The sequence below is a fragment of the Aotus nancymaae genome, unplaced genomic scaffold (genome assembly GCF_030222135.1).
Source record: "Aotus nancymaae isolate 86718 unplaced genomic scaffold, 86718_ANA_hifiasm-v0.15.2.pri h1tg000089l, whole genome shotgun sequence".
Classification (NCBI taxonomy): domain Eukaryota; kingdom Metazoa; phylum Chordata; class Mammalia; order Primates; family Aotidae; genus Aotus; species Aotus nancymaae.
This window is the reverse complement of record NW_026988504.1, coordinates 1,354,650-1,367,803: the sequence shown is the minus strand read 5'-3', so window position 1 is coordinate 1,367,803 and position 13,154 is coordinate 1,354,650. Positions and strand designations below refer to the sequence as shown.

The following is a 13,154-nucleotide window of genomic DNA, read 5'->3' as shown; positions in this document are numbered from 1 at the left end:
TTGCGCCCCTGCAGATGTGTGATCCTGCTCTCGGGGAGCTGCCGTTTGCCGTGGATGGTGGCGCGTGTCAGGTTCTGCAGGGCAGCGAGTGGGCTCCGGTCTGTCTTGCAGGTTTCAGAGGAGCGTGCTCGACCTTTCTCTCCAGTGGAGATTTGCCAACCTACCCAATAATGCCAAGCTGGAGATGGTGCCCGCCTCCCGGAGCCGCGAGGGGCCCGAGAACATGGTGGGTGGTGCTCCGGGGGAGGCTGGCTGTGTGGGGTGTGAGATCATTTAGCTGGCTGGGCGCGGGGTGATAGGGGCTGCTGCGGAGGGAGGGACATTAGTCTTAGCACTAATTCTGCCTTCCCTGAGTTGGGCCCGAGCAATTTTCTCTTCTTTAAAAGCTGGCAACTGAAAATGAGCATCTCATGCTTTTTTTTTTTTTCCCTGACAGAGTCTTGCTCTGTCACCCAGGCTGGAGTGCAGTGGCACCATCCTGGCTCACGGCGACCTCTGCCTCCTGGGCTCAAGCAATTCTCATGCCTTGGCCTCCCTAGTAGCTGGGATTACGGATGCCTGGAACAACGCCCAACAAATTTTTTTGTGTTTTTAGTTAACACAGGGTTTCACCATGTTGGTCAGGCTGGTCTTGAACTCCTGACCTCCTGGGTCCACCCACCTCAGCCTCCCAAAGTGCTGGGATTACAGGCGTGAGCCACCGCACTGGCCTAAAGTCTCATTCTTCATGTGAAAGTTTTTCTTTCTTTTTGGTGGAGTCATTTGTGCCCTACCCGGTTCAGGGTGTTGGAAGCATTCGCCCACCAGGCTAACATTCCATACGTAGAATTGCCCGGAATGTTAAGAGCCCGAAGCACTGCATGGACGCTGCCTGGGCAGCTCCTTCGTTTCTCAGACGAGACGCTGCAGGGCTTGGGATCTGCCCCAGGCTGGTCTTGAAACCCTGGGCTCAAGTGATCCTCTCACGTTGGCCTCCCATAGTGCTGGGATTACAGGCATGAGCCATTGTGTCCAACCAAAGTTGGCATGTGGGCCGGGCGCGGTGGCTCGCACCTGTCATCCCAGCACTTTGGGAGGCCAAGGTGGGCAGATCACTTGAGGTCAGGAGTTTGCTACCAGCCTGACCAACATGGTGAAACCCTGTCTCTACTAAAAATACAAAAATTAGCCGGGTGTGGTGGTGGGTGCCTGTCATCCCAGCTACTCGGGAGGCTGAGGCAGGAGAATCGCTTGAACCCAGGGGATGGAGGTTGCGGTGAGCCGAGATCACGCCACTGCACTCCAGCCTGGGCGACAGAGCGAGACTCATCTCAAGAAGCAAAACAAACGTTGGTGTGTTAAGGCAGCAGCAAACATTTACCGTCTCCTGGGAGCAGCTCAGCGCAGGGTCTCTCCTGAGGCTGCAGTCAGGCTCAGTGTAGCTGCCATCTTTCCAAGGCCCCACTAGGGCAGGAGGAGTGTCTCCAACACAGCTCCCTCCTGCGGCGCCTGCACACACCCGCACACACAGGCACACACACCTGCATGCCCGAGCACACATGCACACCCACACACCTGTGCACACCCACACCACACACTTGTGCAAGGCACATCTGCACACACCCATGCACACCCCCACACACCTGCACACATACCCACATACACTGGCACACACTCGCACACACCCACGCAGATGCACACCCATGCACACCCACATACACCCGCCACATGCACACACCTGTACACATATCCACATACCCCCACACACGCACCTACACCCACACATCCGCACACTTGCACACACCCACATACACACGCACACCCGAACACATCTGCACATGCACACATTCACACCCACGCACACATGCACATGCACCACACGTTCACACACACTCGCACACATACACGCACACACCCATGCATACATGCACAGTTACATGCTGGTGCAGCCTTGTTGGGGAATCCTCCACAGCCGTCGCTCCAGAGTACACGGGAGGGCAACCCTAACCCTAACTCTAACTCTAACCCTAACCCTAACCCGAACCCGAACCCGAACCCGAACCCTAACCCTAACCCTAACTCTAACTCTGTCTGGGGAGCCAGTCCGGGGTACAGAGGGAACCATTGCTTTTCTTCCTAAGGACGTTTCTCGTGTCCTGTACCCTCCAGGTTCGCATTGCTTTGCAGCTGGATGACGGCTCCAGGTTGCAGGACACCTTCTGTTCAGGCCAGACCCTCTGGGAGCTTCTCAGCCATTTTGCACAGACCAGGTGAGCATCAGTGGGAGGATGGGGGAAGCTGCGGGGGTCACTGGGTCTGGTCCAGAGCTGGACGTCCAGTCTCTGTGCTGGACCATTGTGCCTCTTGGGCTTTGCAGTCCTTGGGAGAGGAGGAGTGTGTGGGCTGCCGGTTCAGGAGTGGTAGCCTCAGGGATCGTTGGTCACAGCTCCTTGTTCTGAGCTTCCTGGGTCCTGCGGCCCTGCCCTGCCCTCCCCTCCCAGAAGAGCAGGGATGTGCTTCTGTCCTTGTGGGGGCCTGGTGAGCGTAAGGGTTGACATTTGGTGCCTGGGGCAGGGCTCCCATGCTTGCTTCCCCTGGATGGGATCAGAAAGTCTCTATTTTTTAAGAGGAAGGGTCTCACTATGTCGGTCGCCCAGACTGCTCTTGAACCCGTGGGCTCCAGCAATCCTTCCATCTCGGCCTCCCAAAGTGTTGGGATTACAGGAGTGAGCCCTGTGCCTCACCAGAAAACCCTCTTAATAGTAATTGGCTGGCTAGGAACAGTGGTTGACGCCTGTAATCCTAGCACTTCGGGAGGCCGAGGGTGGCGGGTCGCTTGAGCTCATGAGTTTGAGACTAGCCTCAGCAACATAGTGAAACCCCGTCTCTACGAAAAATAGAAACATTAGGCCAGGCATGGTGGTGCCTGCCTGTGGGCCCAGCTACCCAGGAGCGGGAGGTGGGAGGGTCTTAGTCTGGGAGGTGGAGGTTGCAGTGAGCCCTGATCGTACTCCAGCCTGGGCGACAGAACAAGACCCTGTCTCAAAAAAAAAGTGATCTGTCAGTTAATGGTTGAGACTTTGTTTCTGAATGTGTAAAAGTGGGTGATTTGTAAATTTGGGTCTTTTCATTGTGGGCTGGAAATCTTTGTATGCTGTGAAAGGCTCGGCCAGCAGAACGGAAGGGACTCGGGGCTGGGGCTTGCTGGGAAGTTCTCGGTCTCTCTGGGCCTCGGTTTCCCCACCTGTGCCTGGGTGGTGTGTGGATGGGGTATGTTCCTGTCTTGAGGACTGAGTGCAGGGCCTATGGGAAGGTGACTGCGCGTCGGGCACTCTCGGTGGCCCTGGGGCTGGGCCTGCTCCCGTCTGACGGTGGAGCCGCCTGCACAGCACAGGTGTTGCGTTCACAGAGGAGGGTGCCGAGGTCAGGGGTCCTGGGGTGGAAGCCACCCCCGCGGGTGTTGGGGTGAATGGAGTCTTCTGGGGAAGACAGTGGGTTAAATGTGGGCACAGAATTTGTTCTCCTAAAATGCGACTGAAACAAGTGACAGAACCGGTGAGAAAAGACGAAGCCACGGGCAGGAGCGAGCAGGACCCGAGGCAGGAATGGCGCCAGGCAGGGAGGCACTGGGTGAGGAGCGGGGATCTCGGCACCCAGCTCTGCTGCTTCCTGAGAGAAGAGTGGCAGAGGGCGAGAAGAAAACCAGACAGCGAAGGAAGTAAAAGTCAGGAAAGATGAGCGTCCTGAATAAATGCCCCGGGCGGTCAGCAGAACCGCGCTCCCGTGGGTGCAGGTGCTTGGCGACGGCCATTCTCCCTGGATGTGCTGCCTGTCTTCAGATCGGGATGGAGGTGAGGAAGTAGCCCACAGTGGCCCCGGGCTGCCACTGGGGAGGGGCCGAGGGTGTCTGGGTCGGGGGACGGCCGTTGTGGAGGCGTAAGCCTCTTCAATGGACTTTGTGATTGTCGTATGAAACTTAGTTTAAGAAGCAATAGGAGTGGCCGGGCACGGTGGTTCACGCCTGTAATCCCTGGACTTTGGGAGGGCAAGGCAGGTGGATTATCTGAGGTCAGGAGTTCAAGACCAGCCTGGCCAGCGTGGTGAAGCCCTGTCTCTACTGAAAATACAAAAATTAACCAAGCCTAATGGTGCCTGTATTCCCAGCTACTCGGGAGACTGAGGCAGGAGAATTGCTTGAACCCAGGGAGCGGAGGTTGCAGTGAGCTGAGATCGCACCACTGCGCTCCAGCTTGGGCAACAGAGTGAGACTCCATCTCAGAAATAAATAAATAAATTTATTTATTTATTTCTAAAAGTTCAGACCCAAGCTCTGTCCTGGAGGCCGGAGTTTGCTGGCCATGGAGCAGGTTTTGTGGTGGTGAGGGTGGAGTGCCTGGTGGGCTCTGTGCTGGAGGCTGGTCCCCAGTAGGTCTACGTGAGGGAGGAAGGCTCCTTCGTGCCTAGTGCCCCTGCACTGGCTGGGAGGCTTAGGGAGGCAGAGTGGTGGTCTCGGGAACTCCAGGTGTCAGCAGAGTGGGATAGGCGGGAAGCTGGTGTTTCTCCCTTCGTGTTTTGAAAGAAGTTCGAGCCAGGGACAGTGTGAGCGCCGGGCTTGGAAGGGGCGATCCGAGGCTGGGGACTGCAGGCCTGTAGCCTGCCCAGGGACAGAGCCTGCTTTGTGTATTTGGGGACCTCAGGTGATTTCCTTGGATGGAGACCACCACACATTGGAAATGTTCCAGCTCCACTGAATGGATGTCACCATGGCACGAAGCCCAGGCCTGAACAGTGTCTCGAGCGGCAACAGCCGTGGGGATAACAGGGAGCCACATGTGTTGACCATGGAGGTGACTCACTTTTTCTTTTCCGTCGCTCAGGCTGGAGTGCAGTGGCGCCATCTTGGCTCATGCAACCTTCGCCTCCTGGGTTCAAGCAGTTTTCCTGCCTCAGCCTCCCGAGTAGCTGGGATTACAGCTGCGTGCCACCACGCTGGGCTATTTTTTTTTTTTTTAGTAGAGACGGGGTTTCACCATGTTGGCCCGGCTGGCCTCGAACTCCTGACCTCAGGTGATCCACCTGCCTTGGCCTCCCAAAGTGCTGGGATGACAGGTTTGAGCCACCGTGCCCAGCCAGTGATTCACTTTTTCTTGTAACCACATTAAAAAAATAAATAAAAACAGGTGTCATCAATTTTAGTAATATGTTTTATTAACTCAGTATACCCAAAGTATGACTTCTCGGACGTGTAGCGAGTGGAAAAGCGAGCCGTCTCACGCTGTGGCTGGTGCAGTGCTTGAAACCTTCGGGTGCTGTGCACGTGCACTGTCCTGGTCTGGGCCGGCTCCTTGTGGACTGGCCGCTCCTCTGCTCTACTTCTTGGGCTCTGCCACAGGGAGGGCGCCGGGAGACGGAGGCTGTGGGCTGCTGGCTCCCAGCTTCCCCATTTTCCCTGTAGCCTGAAGGTCCTGCCCAGCAGAGGGGTGTGGGCAGCCACGCTGAGCCCTGGGGGACACCGTTCTCCACCTGCCTGCTGTGTCTGTATCAGAGCTTGGCTTCTTTATGATGGGAGTGCACCTTCCGTGATAGGAGACGCATGAGATGGAAATGAGGATTTCACTGCCTATGGGCCCTGGGGGTGCACAGCCCGCCTGGAGGTGCCCAGAGAGGGAAAGGGAGTATCTTTCTGACCAGCGTCTTTGCTGGGGTCCAGGTCATTATGCTAACGGGTTTCCTACGAGGAGATACACTCAGTGGGTTTAAAGCCAGCAGGCATGAGGCCCAGGGGTGGGGTGGGGGGCGTGGCACTTGGCACGTCTGGGTGGTCCATGGGGGCAGGCAGGCGAGTCCCGTAGGTTGAATCCCGAGTCCTGTAGGGACCTGGTTGCCAGGGAGCCGTGGTGAAAGGCAGGGGTGTGGACGGACCGCGCTGAGGAGCGGGAAGAGAACTGGGACTGTAACGGGTGACTGAGCCCTGCCCTGGAACGATGCCGAGGGTGAGCCGTGGGAACTCATGGCGGCTCAGCCACTTCCGTCCAAAGGCCGTGAGGGAGCAGTGTGGACTTTCTGTAAATGTCAGCTTCATGAGCTCTGCCATGGAGGGGATTTGCCTTCTCTCAGAGGTGCCCCAGGTGGGAGTGGCCCCCAGGTGTGTGCGGCCCCCCGGCTAGAACTCTTCCCAGGCTGCCAGCCCTCTGCTCCCATCCATGACTCAGTGCTCGGGTCGGGCTGAGTAGGTCTCAGCTAGTTTCTCCCTCTGTGGGTGAAGCTGAGGCTCTGGAAAGGCTGGGTGATTTCTGCAGCCCTCTGAGTGTGCTGGGCTGCAGGGAGGGGCTGCTGGTGAGGACATGGCCCTGCCAGGGAGCACCGGCCCATGGCCACACTCAGAGGGGGTCTGTGCTTGCAGCCTAGCCAGCTCAGAGCTCTTCGGCCCTGTCCCTGTCCATCCCTGTCCAGACCTGGCAGTAGAGTTTGGAAGGCCAGAGGCTGCCTTCCTCCGAGACACTCTCAGGCTGGGCTGTCATGTGGTGGGTGGGGCCCTCCGACAGCCTCCCCAGGCCGAGTGGCTCCCGGCTGCAGCCACAGCTCTGCTGGTTCTGTTCCTGGCATGCGGCTGCCTGGGCCCTCTTCAGCACCTGTGTTTGCACCTAGCTTTGTCAGGCCCAGACTGGACGTGAACACAAGGCTCCAGACTCACTGCCTCATCCCCAGCACAGAGCTGCGCCCGGGTGGAGTGGGGCCCTGGGGGGCAGGGTTTGTGGTGCGTAAAAAATATGCCCGCAAAGCCAACCGCAGAGGCGTGTCAGCCCTCCTCGCCACCCTGCTGGCTTCTGCCCCTGACCGGGTAAGGAGCTCTGCTGGCCAGAGGGTAGGTGAGACTGCCAGCCCCCCACTGTGAGCGGGCACCCTTGGAACCTCGCCACCGCACCCCGTCTTGGGTTTCTGGCTTCGGAGCGCGGCGTCTGGTGGCTTGGCCTGGTCTGGGGTCCCCAGGAGGCCCTGGGTCTTGCCCCTGCAGACGCTGGGACTTGCAGAGGCCTGCGTGGGGGAGGGGGTGTCTCCTCGGGCGCTGGAATTTCCCCCGGGCCCTGTCCCCCTGAGCACCGGGCCAGCGCAGAAGGTCTGGAACCGATTGCCGCAGCCCCTCCCCTCGGCCGGCCGCCACACAACGTGTTCACAAGCCGCTCCCTCAGATCCCGCACGAGGGAATCTGATCCATCTGTCTGCCGCTCCCTCTGGAGGAGCCGCACATCAAAGCCGGGGCAGCGTTTGATGTCACGCTGCTGTGCTCTGTCCCTGTTTGTGATTTGAGGTCCCCAAGCTGGCGCTCAGGGCGGGGAAGACTGCGAGTAGGGACTCTGGCCACCGCGCAGCCCAGGGCTCCCCAGCCATTGCTCAGCGGTTTCGTGACCATCTCTGGGGCCCTGGCTGTCCGTGTCATGTTGGGGAGCGGGGTCCCTGCACCCTCCCCGTCCCTGGGGTCTGTGCTCCCTTCAGGCCTCTCGCAGCCTCTGCCCAGGCTCTTCTCTGGCGCATTTTGGGGTCTTGTGTTTTCCTGAGTCCTGGGTCTCGGGCCGAGTCTCCAGCCGTTTGGAGGGAGGGCAAATCCGGCCCTCTGTTGACTGCTCCGTGGGATGGGAGCTCAGCGCTGTGTCCCAGCCTGTGTGCAGAGGACACCTGCTGTGTGCGTGGTGCGCATGCGCTCCACAGGCCGGAGGCCTCGGGGTTGGGGCTCCATTGTAGACAGCGGGCCCCCTGAGTCCCATGGCCCTGCTGGGCCTCTGCAGCCGGATGAGGGTTCGGGCCTGGGTGGGGAAGGGGTGCCTCCCACCAGGAGTGAGGAATGCATGGACGTGAAAAATACAGGCCAGGAAACAAAAGAAAACATGTCAAAGCCATGCACATGGCCAGAGTCCCCGGGCGGCCGGCTGGGCCTGTTGTGGGTGTGGCACCTCCTGCTTTTCTGCTTGGTCCTTTCTGGTTTCACGAAGGCGAGTCCTGCTTCTTCAAGCGGGTCCGCAGATCCCAGTGTTGGGAGCCCTGGTGAGTGCACGGCCGGCATCTGCGGCCTGGAAACTCACAGGTGGGTTCAGGTGGGGGCTGAGAGCTCCTGCCCCCGAGCCTTCTCTGCTTGGATGTGTGTGCCGATGCGCACGAATGCAGGCGGATGTGCGCCTATGTGCGCGGCTGCGGCTGGGGGCAGAGGGACGCGGACGGATGTCGGTGGATGCGGGCGATGTGCGCGGATGCCGGCAGGTGTCCGCAGATGTGCCTGGTTGTGCGCGGATGCGCGCGGATGTGCCTGGATGTGCGCTGATGCGCGCGGATGTGCCTGGATGTGCGCTGATGTGTGCAGATGCGGGCGAATGTGCGGATGCGTGCGGATGTGTGCGGATGTGTGTGGATGTGGGTGGATGCGGGAGGATGTGCGCGGATGCGGGAGGATGTGCGCGTGCGCGGATGTACGCTGATGGGCGCGGATGCGATCGGATGTGCGCGGATGTGCCTGGATGTGCGCTGATGTGGACGGATGTGCGCGTGCGCGGATGTGCCTGGATGTGCGCTGATGTGGACGGATGTGCGCGTGCGCGGATGTGCCTGGATGTGCGCTGATGCGGGCGGATGTGCGCTGATTTGCGCGGGTGCTGGCGGACGGGCGCGGGTTGTGCGCAGCTGCGGGCGGATGTGCGCGGATACGGGTGATGTGTGTGCATGCTTGTGGCGGCGGACGTGCTCGTTTGTGCGCTGCTACGGGCGGATGTGCGCGGATGCGGGCGACATGCGCCAGTGCGGGCGTGGGCATATGCGCGCGGATATGCCTGGATGTGCATGCGTGCTTTGACCTGGACACTGCAGGCACTCCGTCCTCTGACCCCCGCAGCCTGCCCCATCCCAGGGTGTTGCTGCAAGCTCTTTCCAGCCCAGCTCTTATCTAATCTTTATGCTTTGTGTTCAGGTCATCAGCTCAGCTCCTGTGTCTTCCTGTCCCAACTGAGCCCCTACAAGCCACGCTGGCCATAAGGCCTGGCAGGGCACCTGCATGATGTGAGGCTAGCCCTGGCCTCCCCTTGGCCTGGGCTATGGCCATCTGCCCCTCCTCTCAGGTTCCCCTCCTTGGAGAGGGACTGATGGGGGAATCTGAGGCCTGAGATGGGCTTTTGTTTTTCTCAATGGGGAGGATTTCACACGGTGAGTTGGAAACGTGGAGATGAAGCTCCCTCATGAGTTTTTCTCCTCTGGGGAGGATTTCACGGTGGTGAGTTGGAAATGTGCAGATGAACTCTCTCAGTTCACGTGCTCTGGGGCTGGGACGTGGGGATGTGTGCCTCTGTGACCCGGGCTGGTGTGCACATCAGGCGTGTGGTTAGGTGTGCTGCGTATGCACGCTCGCCCCCGGACTGGTCCACCTGTGCCTCCTGGGGGGCAGGGCTCAGAAAGACCCTGGTGGCAGAGGCCGGCAGGGACTCACAATCGCGGCCTCCCAGGCCATGGGCAAGTGGGCGTGAGCGGAGTGCAGTATCCCACCCTCCGTGCTTTGGTGACTCAGGTGTTAGCATTGAAGGAAGACAGCAGGCAGTGGAGACGGGGCGCCGCCTCTTAGAGGGCGGCTTTAGATGATAGCCCAGACCTTGGGACCCCACCCTCAGGCGTCTAAGTACGAGTGGCCGTGAGCCGAGTTCCCGAGCCAATGCGGCTCACCCCGCCCATGTGGCCTCTGGGCCCTGCCTGGTGGCTCCATCCATGTCCTGCCAGTGGCCCTGAGACTGAGGTTGGGGGAGCCGCCAGGCCTTGCACCGCAGGCCAGGCTCCTTGGGAGTTCCCCAACTGTCACAGCTACCTCCTCCTGATGGTTGTGGGGTGCAGTGAGGGCCTGGGCTGAGGGCTGTGGCCTGGGCCTGGGACGCTGTCCTGGTTGGGGGCTGGGTGAGGGCTTCACACCTTCCCCTCCTGAACCTCCTGCCCTGGGGCCTCCTGGGAGTGGCTGAGGCGCCCTGGGGTGCCCGGCGTGTACCTGACGGTTTCTTTCCTCTCCTCCCAGGGACTGCCTGAAGCGGCCTGGTGGGGCGACCCCAGTGTGCGTGTACACAAGGGATGAGGTAGGCCACCCGCGCTTGCCCACCCAGTCCCCGCTCAGGCTGAGCCCACTTCCCAACTGGAAAACCCGCTCTCCCGCCGCTGTCTCCAGGGCAGCGACGGGAGACTGGGGCTCTTGAAAGCACGACGTGTTTCATGGAAAAGAGGGAGTGGCCGGCTGCCCTGAAACCTCCCTCACCGCCCTGTTTGTTTTCTCAGCTTCTCTCAAAGCCCGAGAGTCACAAAAGTGGTTTCATTTAATAAATATTTGCTTTGCTCGGTGTTTTGATCATTTTCACAACCGAGCGTGGCGTGGCGCAAGCCAGGCCTGCCACGGCGGGACCCTCCTCGAACTCGCCCCGGCTTACAGGGGCCTTTTGTTCCCACTCCGGCTGAGCGCCCTTTGCTGGGGTTGTTGGGGCACTGTCCCAGAGGGGCCCTGGGGGGCCCTGGCGTGGACGGGACACTCCCCCGTTTACCCCCAGTGGGAAGCTCCCTGGTCAGAGCTGTAAGGGGAAGGCTGTGTCCTCCCTCAGAGGGGATGAGTCACGGGGCTCAGGCACCCCGGCCCAGCACCAGCCTGAGGCTCCAGCCCTTGGGGACCCTTGCATCCTTCGGCTTCTGTGCAGGGCCCTTGACTGTATCCTTACTAGGGACAGCTTCTCCACCCCCTCCTCACAGGGTCAGAGCTAGCGTGTGGGACCCGGCCAGCCAGGCCCAAGCCCTGCCCACCCTGAGTCCAGCACTGGGAATGCCTTAAGAGCAGGAGACTTGGAGGAGGTTGGGGCAGGGTCCCGAGGCAGCCGGGCCGCTGTGACCTATGGGAGAGGTGGCGGTGGGGCAGGTGTCGCCCTGGCCAGACACCAGAGCCTGTGAAGCCGGGTGTTGTGATTTTGGGTTCCACCCAGCTCAGAGGCTTTTGAAGGGTGGGTGCTGCTGGCCTGCCCTCTGCCCACCAGTTGTTGGGGGCTCTCGGCAGTGACTGGGGCTGCGGAGGTCTGGCAGGTGTCACGGAGCTGGGATGACCCCAGCCCAGGGGCCTGGCCTGCTCAGTCTCACAGACATAGATTCTCTTGCCCAGGCCTCCTCCCCACCCCTGTGGATGATGGCACATTCTTGCCTCTCCCACCCTGGCCCTGGGCTCTGGGCAGTGGGTCCTGTCTGCCGGGCATCCTCCTTGCAGCCCAGCTCTGCCAGCCCAGGCCTCAGTGAGCTTGGGTCCCAGCTGGGGAGACCAGGCTCAGGGAGACACGGTCCAGGCCTGGGCGGCAAGTCCTATCCGGGCTACAGGCCAGACTCAAGCTGCTCCTCTCGGAAGGTGTGGACCGGCAGGGGCCAGAGGGATGGGCAGGATGGAGGCTGGAGGGGCCGTGCGGCCTGTGGTTCTGGTGATGCCGGTGCCTGGAGCTACAGTCCGAAGGGCTTCCCTGGGCTCCGGGGTCCCTTTACGAGGCCCACCTGTCCTGTTGCTCCTCCCGCAGGTGACGGGTGAAGCCGCCCTGAGGGACACCACGCTGCAGTCGCTGGGCCTCACTGGGGGCAGTGCCTCCATCAGGTAAGGGCAGTGCCGCTGGGGCCTGGAGTCTATTTAGCTAAGAAAAGGGATCTCAAAGGAAAGGAGAAAGGAAACTTGGAAAGTTGGGGAGAAAGTGTGCTCAGGGCCCTCGGCATGGATGGGCGCCTGGTGGCCTCTGCCCTGCGCTGCTGAGGGGGCCGGGCTGTCCAATCTCACTCTACTTCCCCCAGAGTGTCGGTGGATCTTGGGAGGGCACGTAGGGCAGGAGAGGGTGAGCCGGGGGCCGGCAGGACCGCCACGAGGTGCTTCCCTGGTCCTCCGGCCCCACACAGGTTTGTCATGAAGCACTGTGACCCCGTGGACAACACCCCAGGAAGCCTGGGCTCATCGGCTTCAGCTGGCCAGGCACTCCCCTTGGAATCTGGGGAGCTCTGCTGTGGTGACCTGAGCCGTCAGGAGGACGTGGACACCGTGGGATCCAGCTGCGAGGATTCGCAGGAGAAGCCGAGCATGAGAACGCCCACGCCTGCCCCCTTCGTTCCTTTCTCGGGCGGGGGACAGCGACTAGGGGGCCCCTCTGGGCCCACGAGGCCTCTGATTTCATCATCGGCCAAGTTGCTGAAGCCCCTCTCCAGCCCTGGAGGCCCCTCCAAGCCAAAGAAGTCCAAGCCTGGCCGGGATCCCCAGCAGGAGCCAGAGCCAGAGCCGGTAAAAGGGGCCCCGGGCCTTGGGACTTGGGGGTGTCCTTTCTCCTGACGAGGTGGCACCGTGTGGCTTTGGCTGGTCAGCCTGGTGGCATGGCAGTGATGCAGGACAAAGGAACCCAAAACTGGGACTCCTGCCAGGATGGTTCTGGTTTTGCCCAGGAAGGAAATCGGGGGTAAGTGGGTGGTGGAGTAGCGTTACTGAGCCGGTGGCCGGGTCTGCTCCGGGATGAGGCCGTGTTCGCTCTATGATGAGGCGGCAACCGTGTCAGCTCCGCGACGTGGCACAGAGCAGGGCCGCCCGGGGCAGTGCATGGAGGGCGGCAGCTCAGGGCAGGGGTGTGGTCACATTTACATCCATTCTGAACTACGTGCACGTTAAGGGGTGGGGTATTCAGTAATCTCTAGAATAGAGGTGGCAACTTCCAGGTTGTGGCCAGGGAAAGGGTAAGCGGTGGTGCTGTTGGACCATTAGCCAGTCTTCACTCTGGTCCGGCTAATTTTTGTATTTTTAGCAGAGATAGGGTTTCACCATGTTGGTCAGGCTGGTCTCAAACTCGTGCCTTCACATGATCCACCTGCCTTGGCCTCCCAAAGTGCTGGGATTACAGATGTGAGCCACTGCACCCGGCCTAATTTATTTTTATTTTTCCTAAAAGTGAGGTCTGTCTCTGTTGCCTAGGCTGGTCTCGAACTCCTGGGCTCGAGCAGTCCTCTTGCCTCAGCCTCCTAAAATGCTGGGGTGGCAATCGTGAGCCGCTGCACCCGGCCTGAAGTTACCTCTTGTGGTATTGTGGATAGTATCATGCTTCCTGTTACGTTTTTGACTGGCTGAGTCCTTATTGGTTCTAGCGGTGTCTGGGTTTATGTCGGGGTCTCTGCAA

At 60.3% G+C, this 13,154-nt stretch overlaps 1 protein-coding gene across 4 annotated transcripts in view; it reads left to right on the top strand.

Moving 5' to 3' along the window:
* ASPSCR1 (ASPSCR1 tether for SLC2A4, UBX domain containing) overlaps nt 1-13,154 on the top strand; it is a 39,670-nt gene that overhangs the window by 3,356 nt on the left and 23,160 nt on the right. For all 4 annotated transcript variants that reach the window (XM_012452699.2, XM_064369658.1, XM_021666337.2 and 1 more), the window contains exons 3-7: nt 112-226; nt 2,149-2,249; nt 10,016-10,073; nt 11,532-11,605; nt 11,899-12,274. In XM_012452699.2, coding sequence (XP_012308122.2) covers nt 112-226; nt 2,149-2,249; nt 10,016-10,073; nt 11,532-11,605; nt 11,899-12,274 — 724 coding nt within the window. The remainder of the gene's footprint in view (nt 1-111; nt 227-2,148; nt 2,250-10,015; nt 10,074-11,531; nt 11,606-11,898; nt 12,275-13,154) is intronic.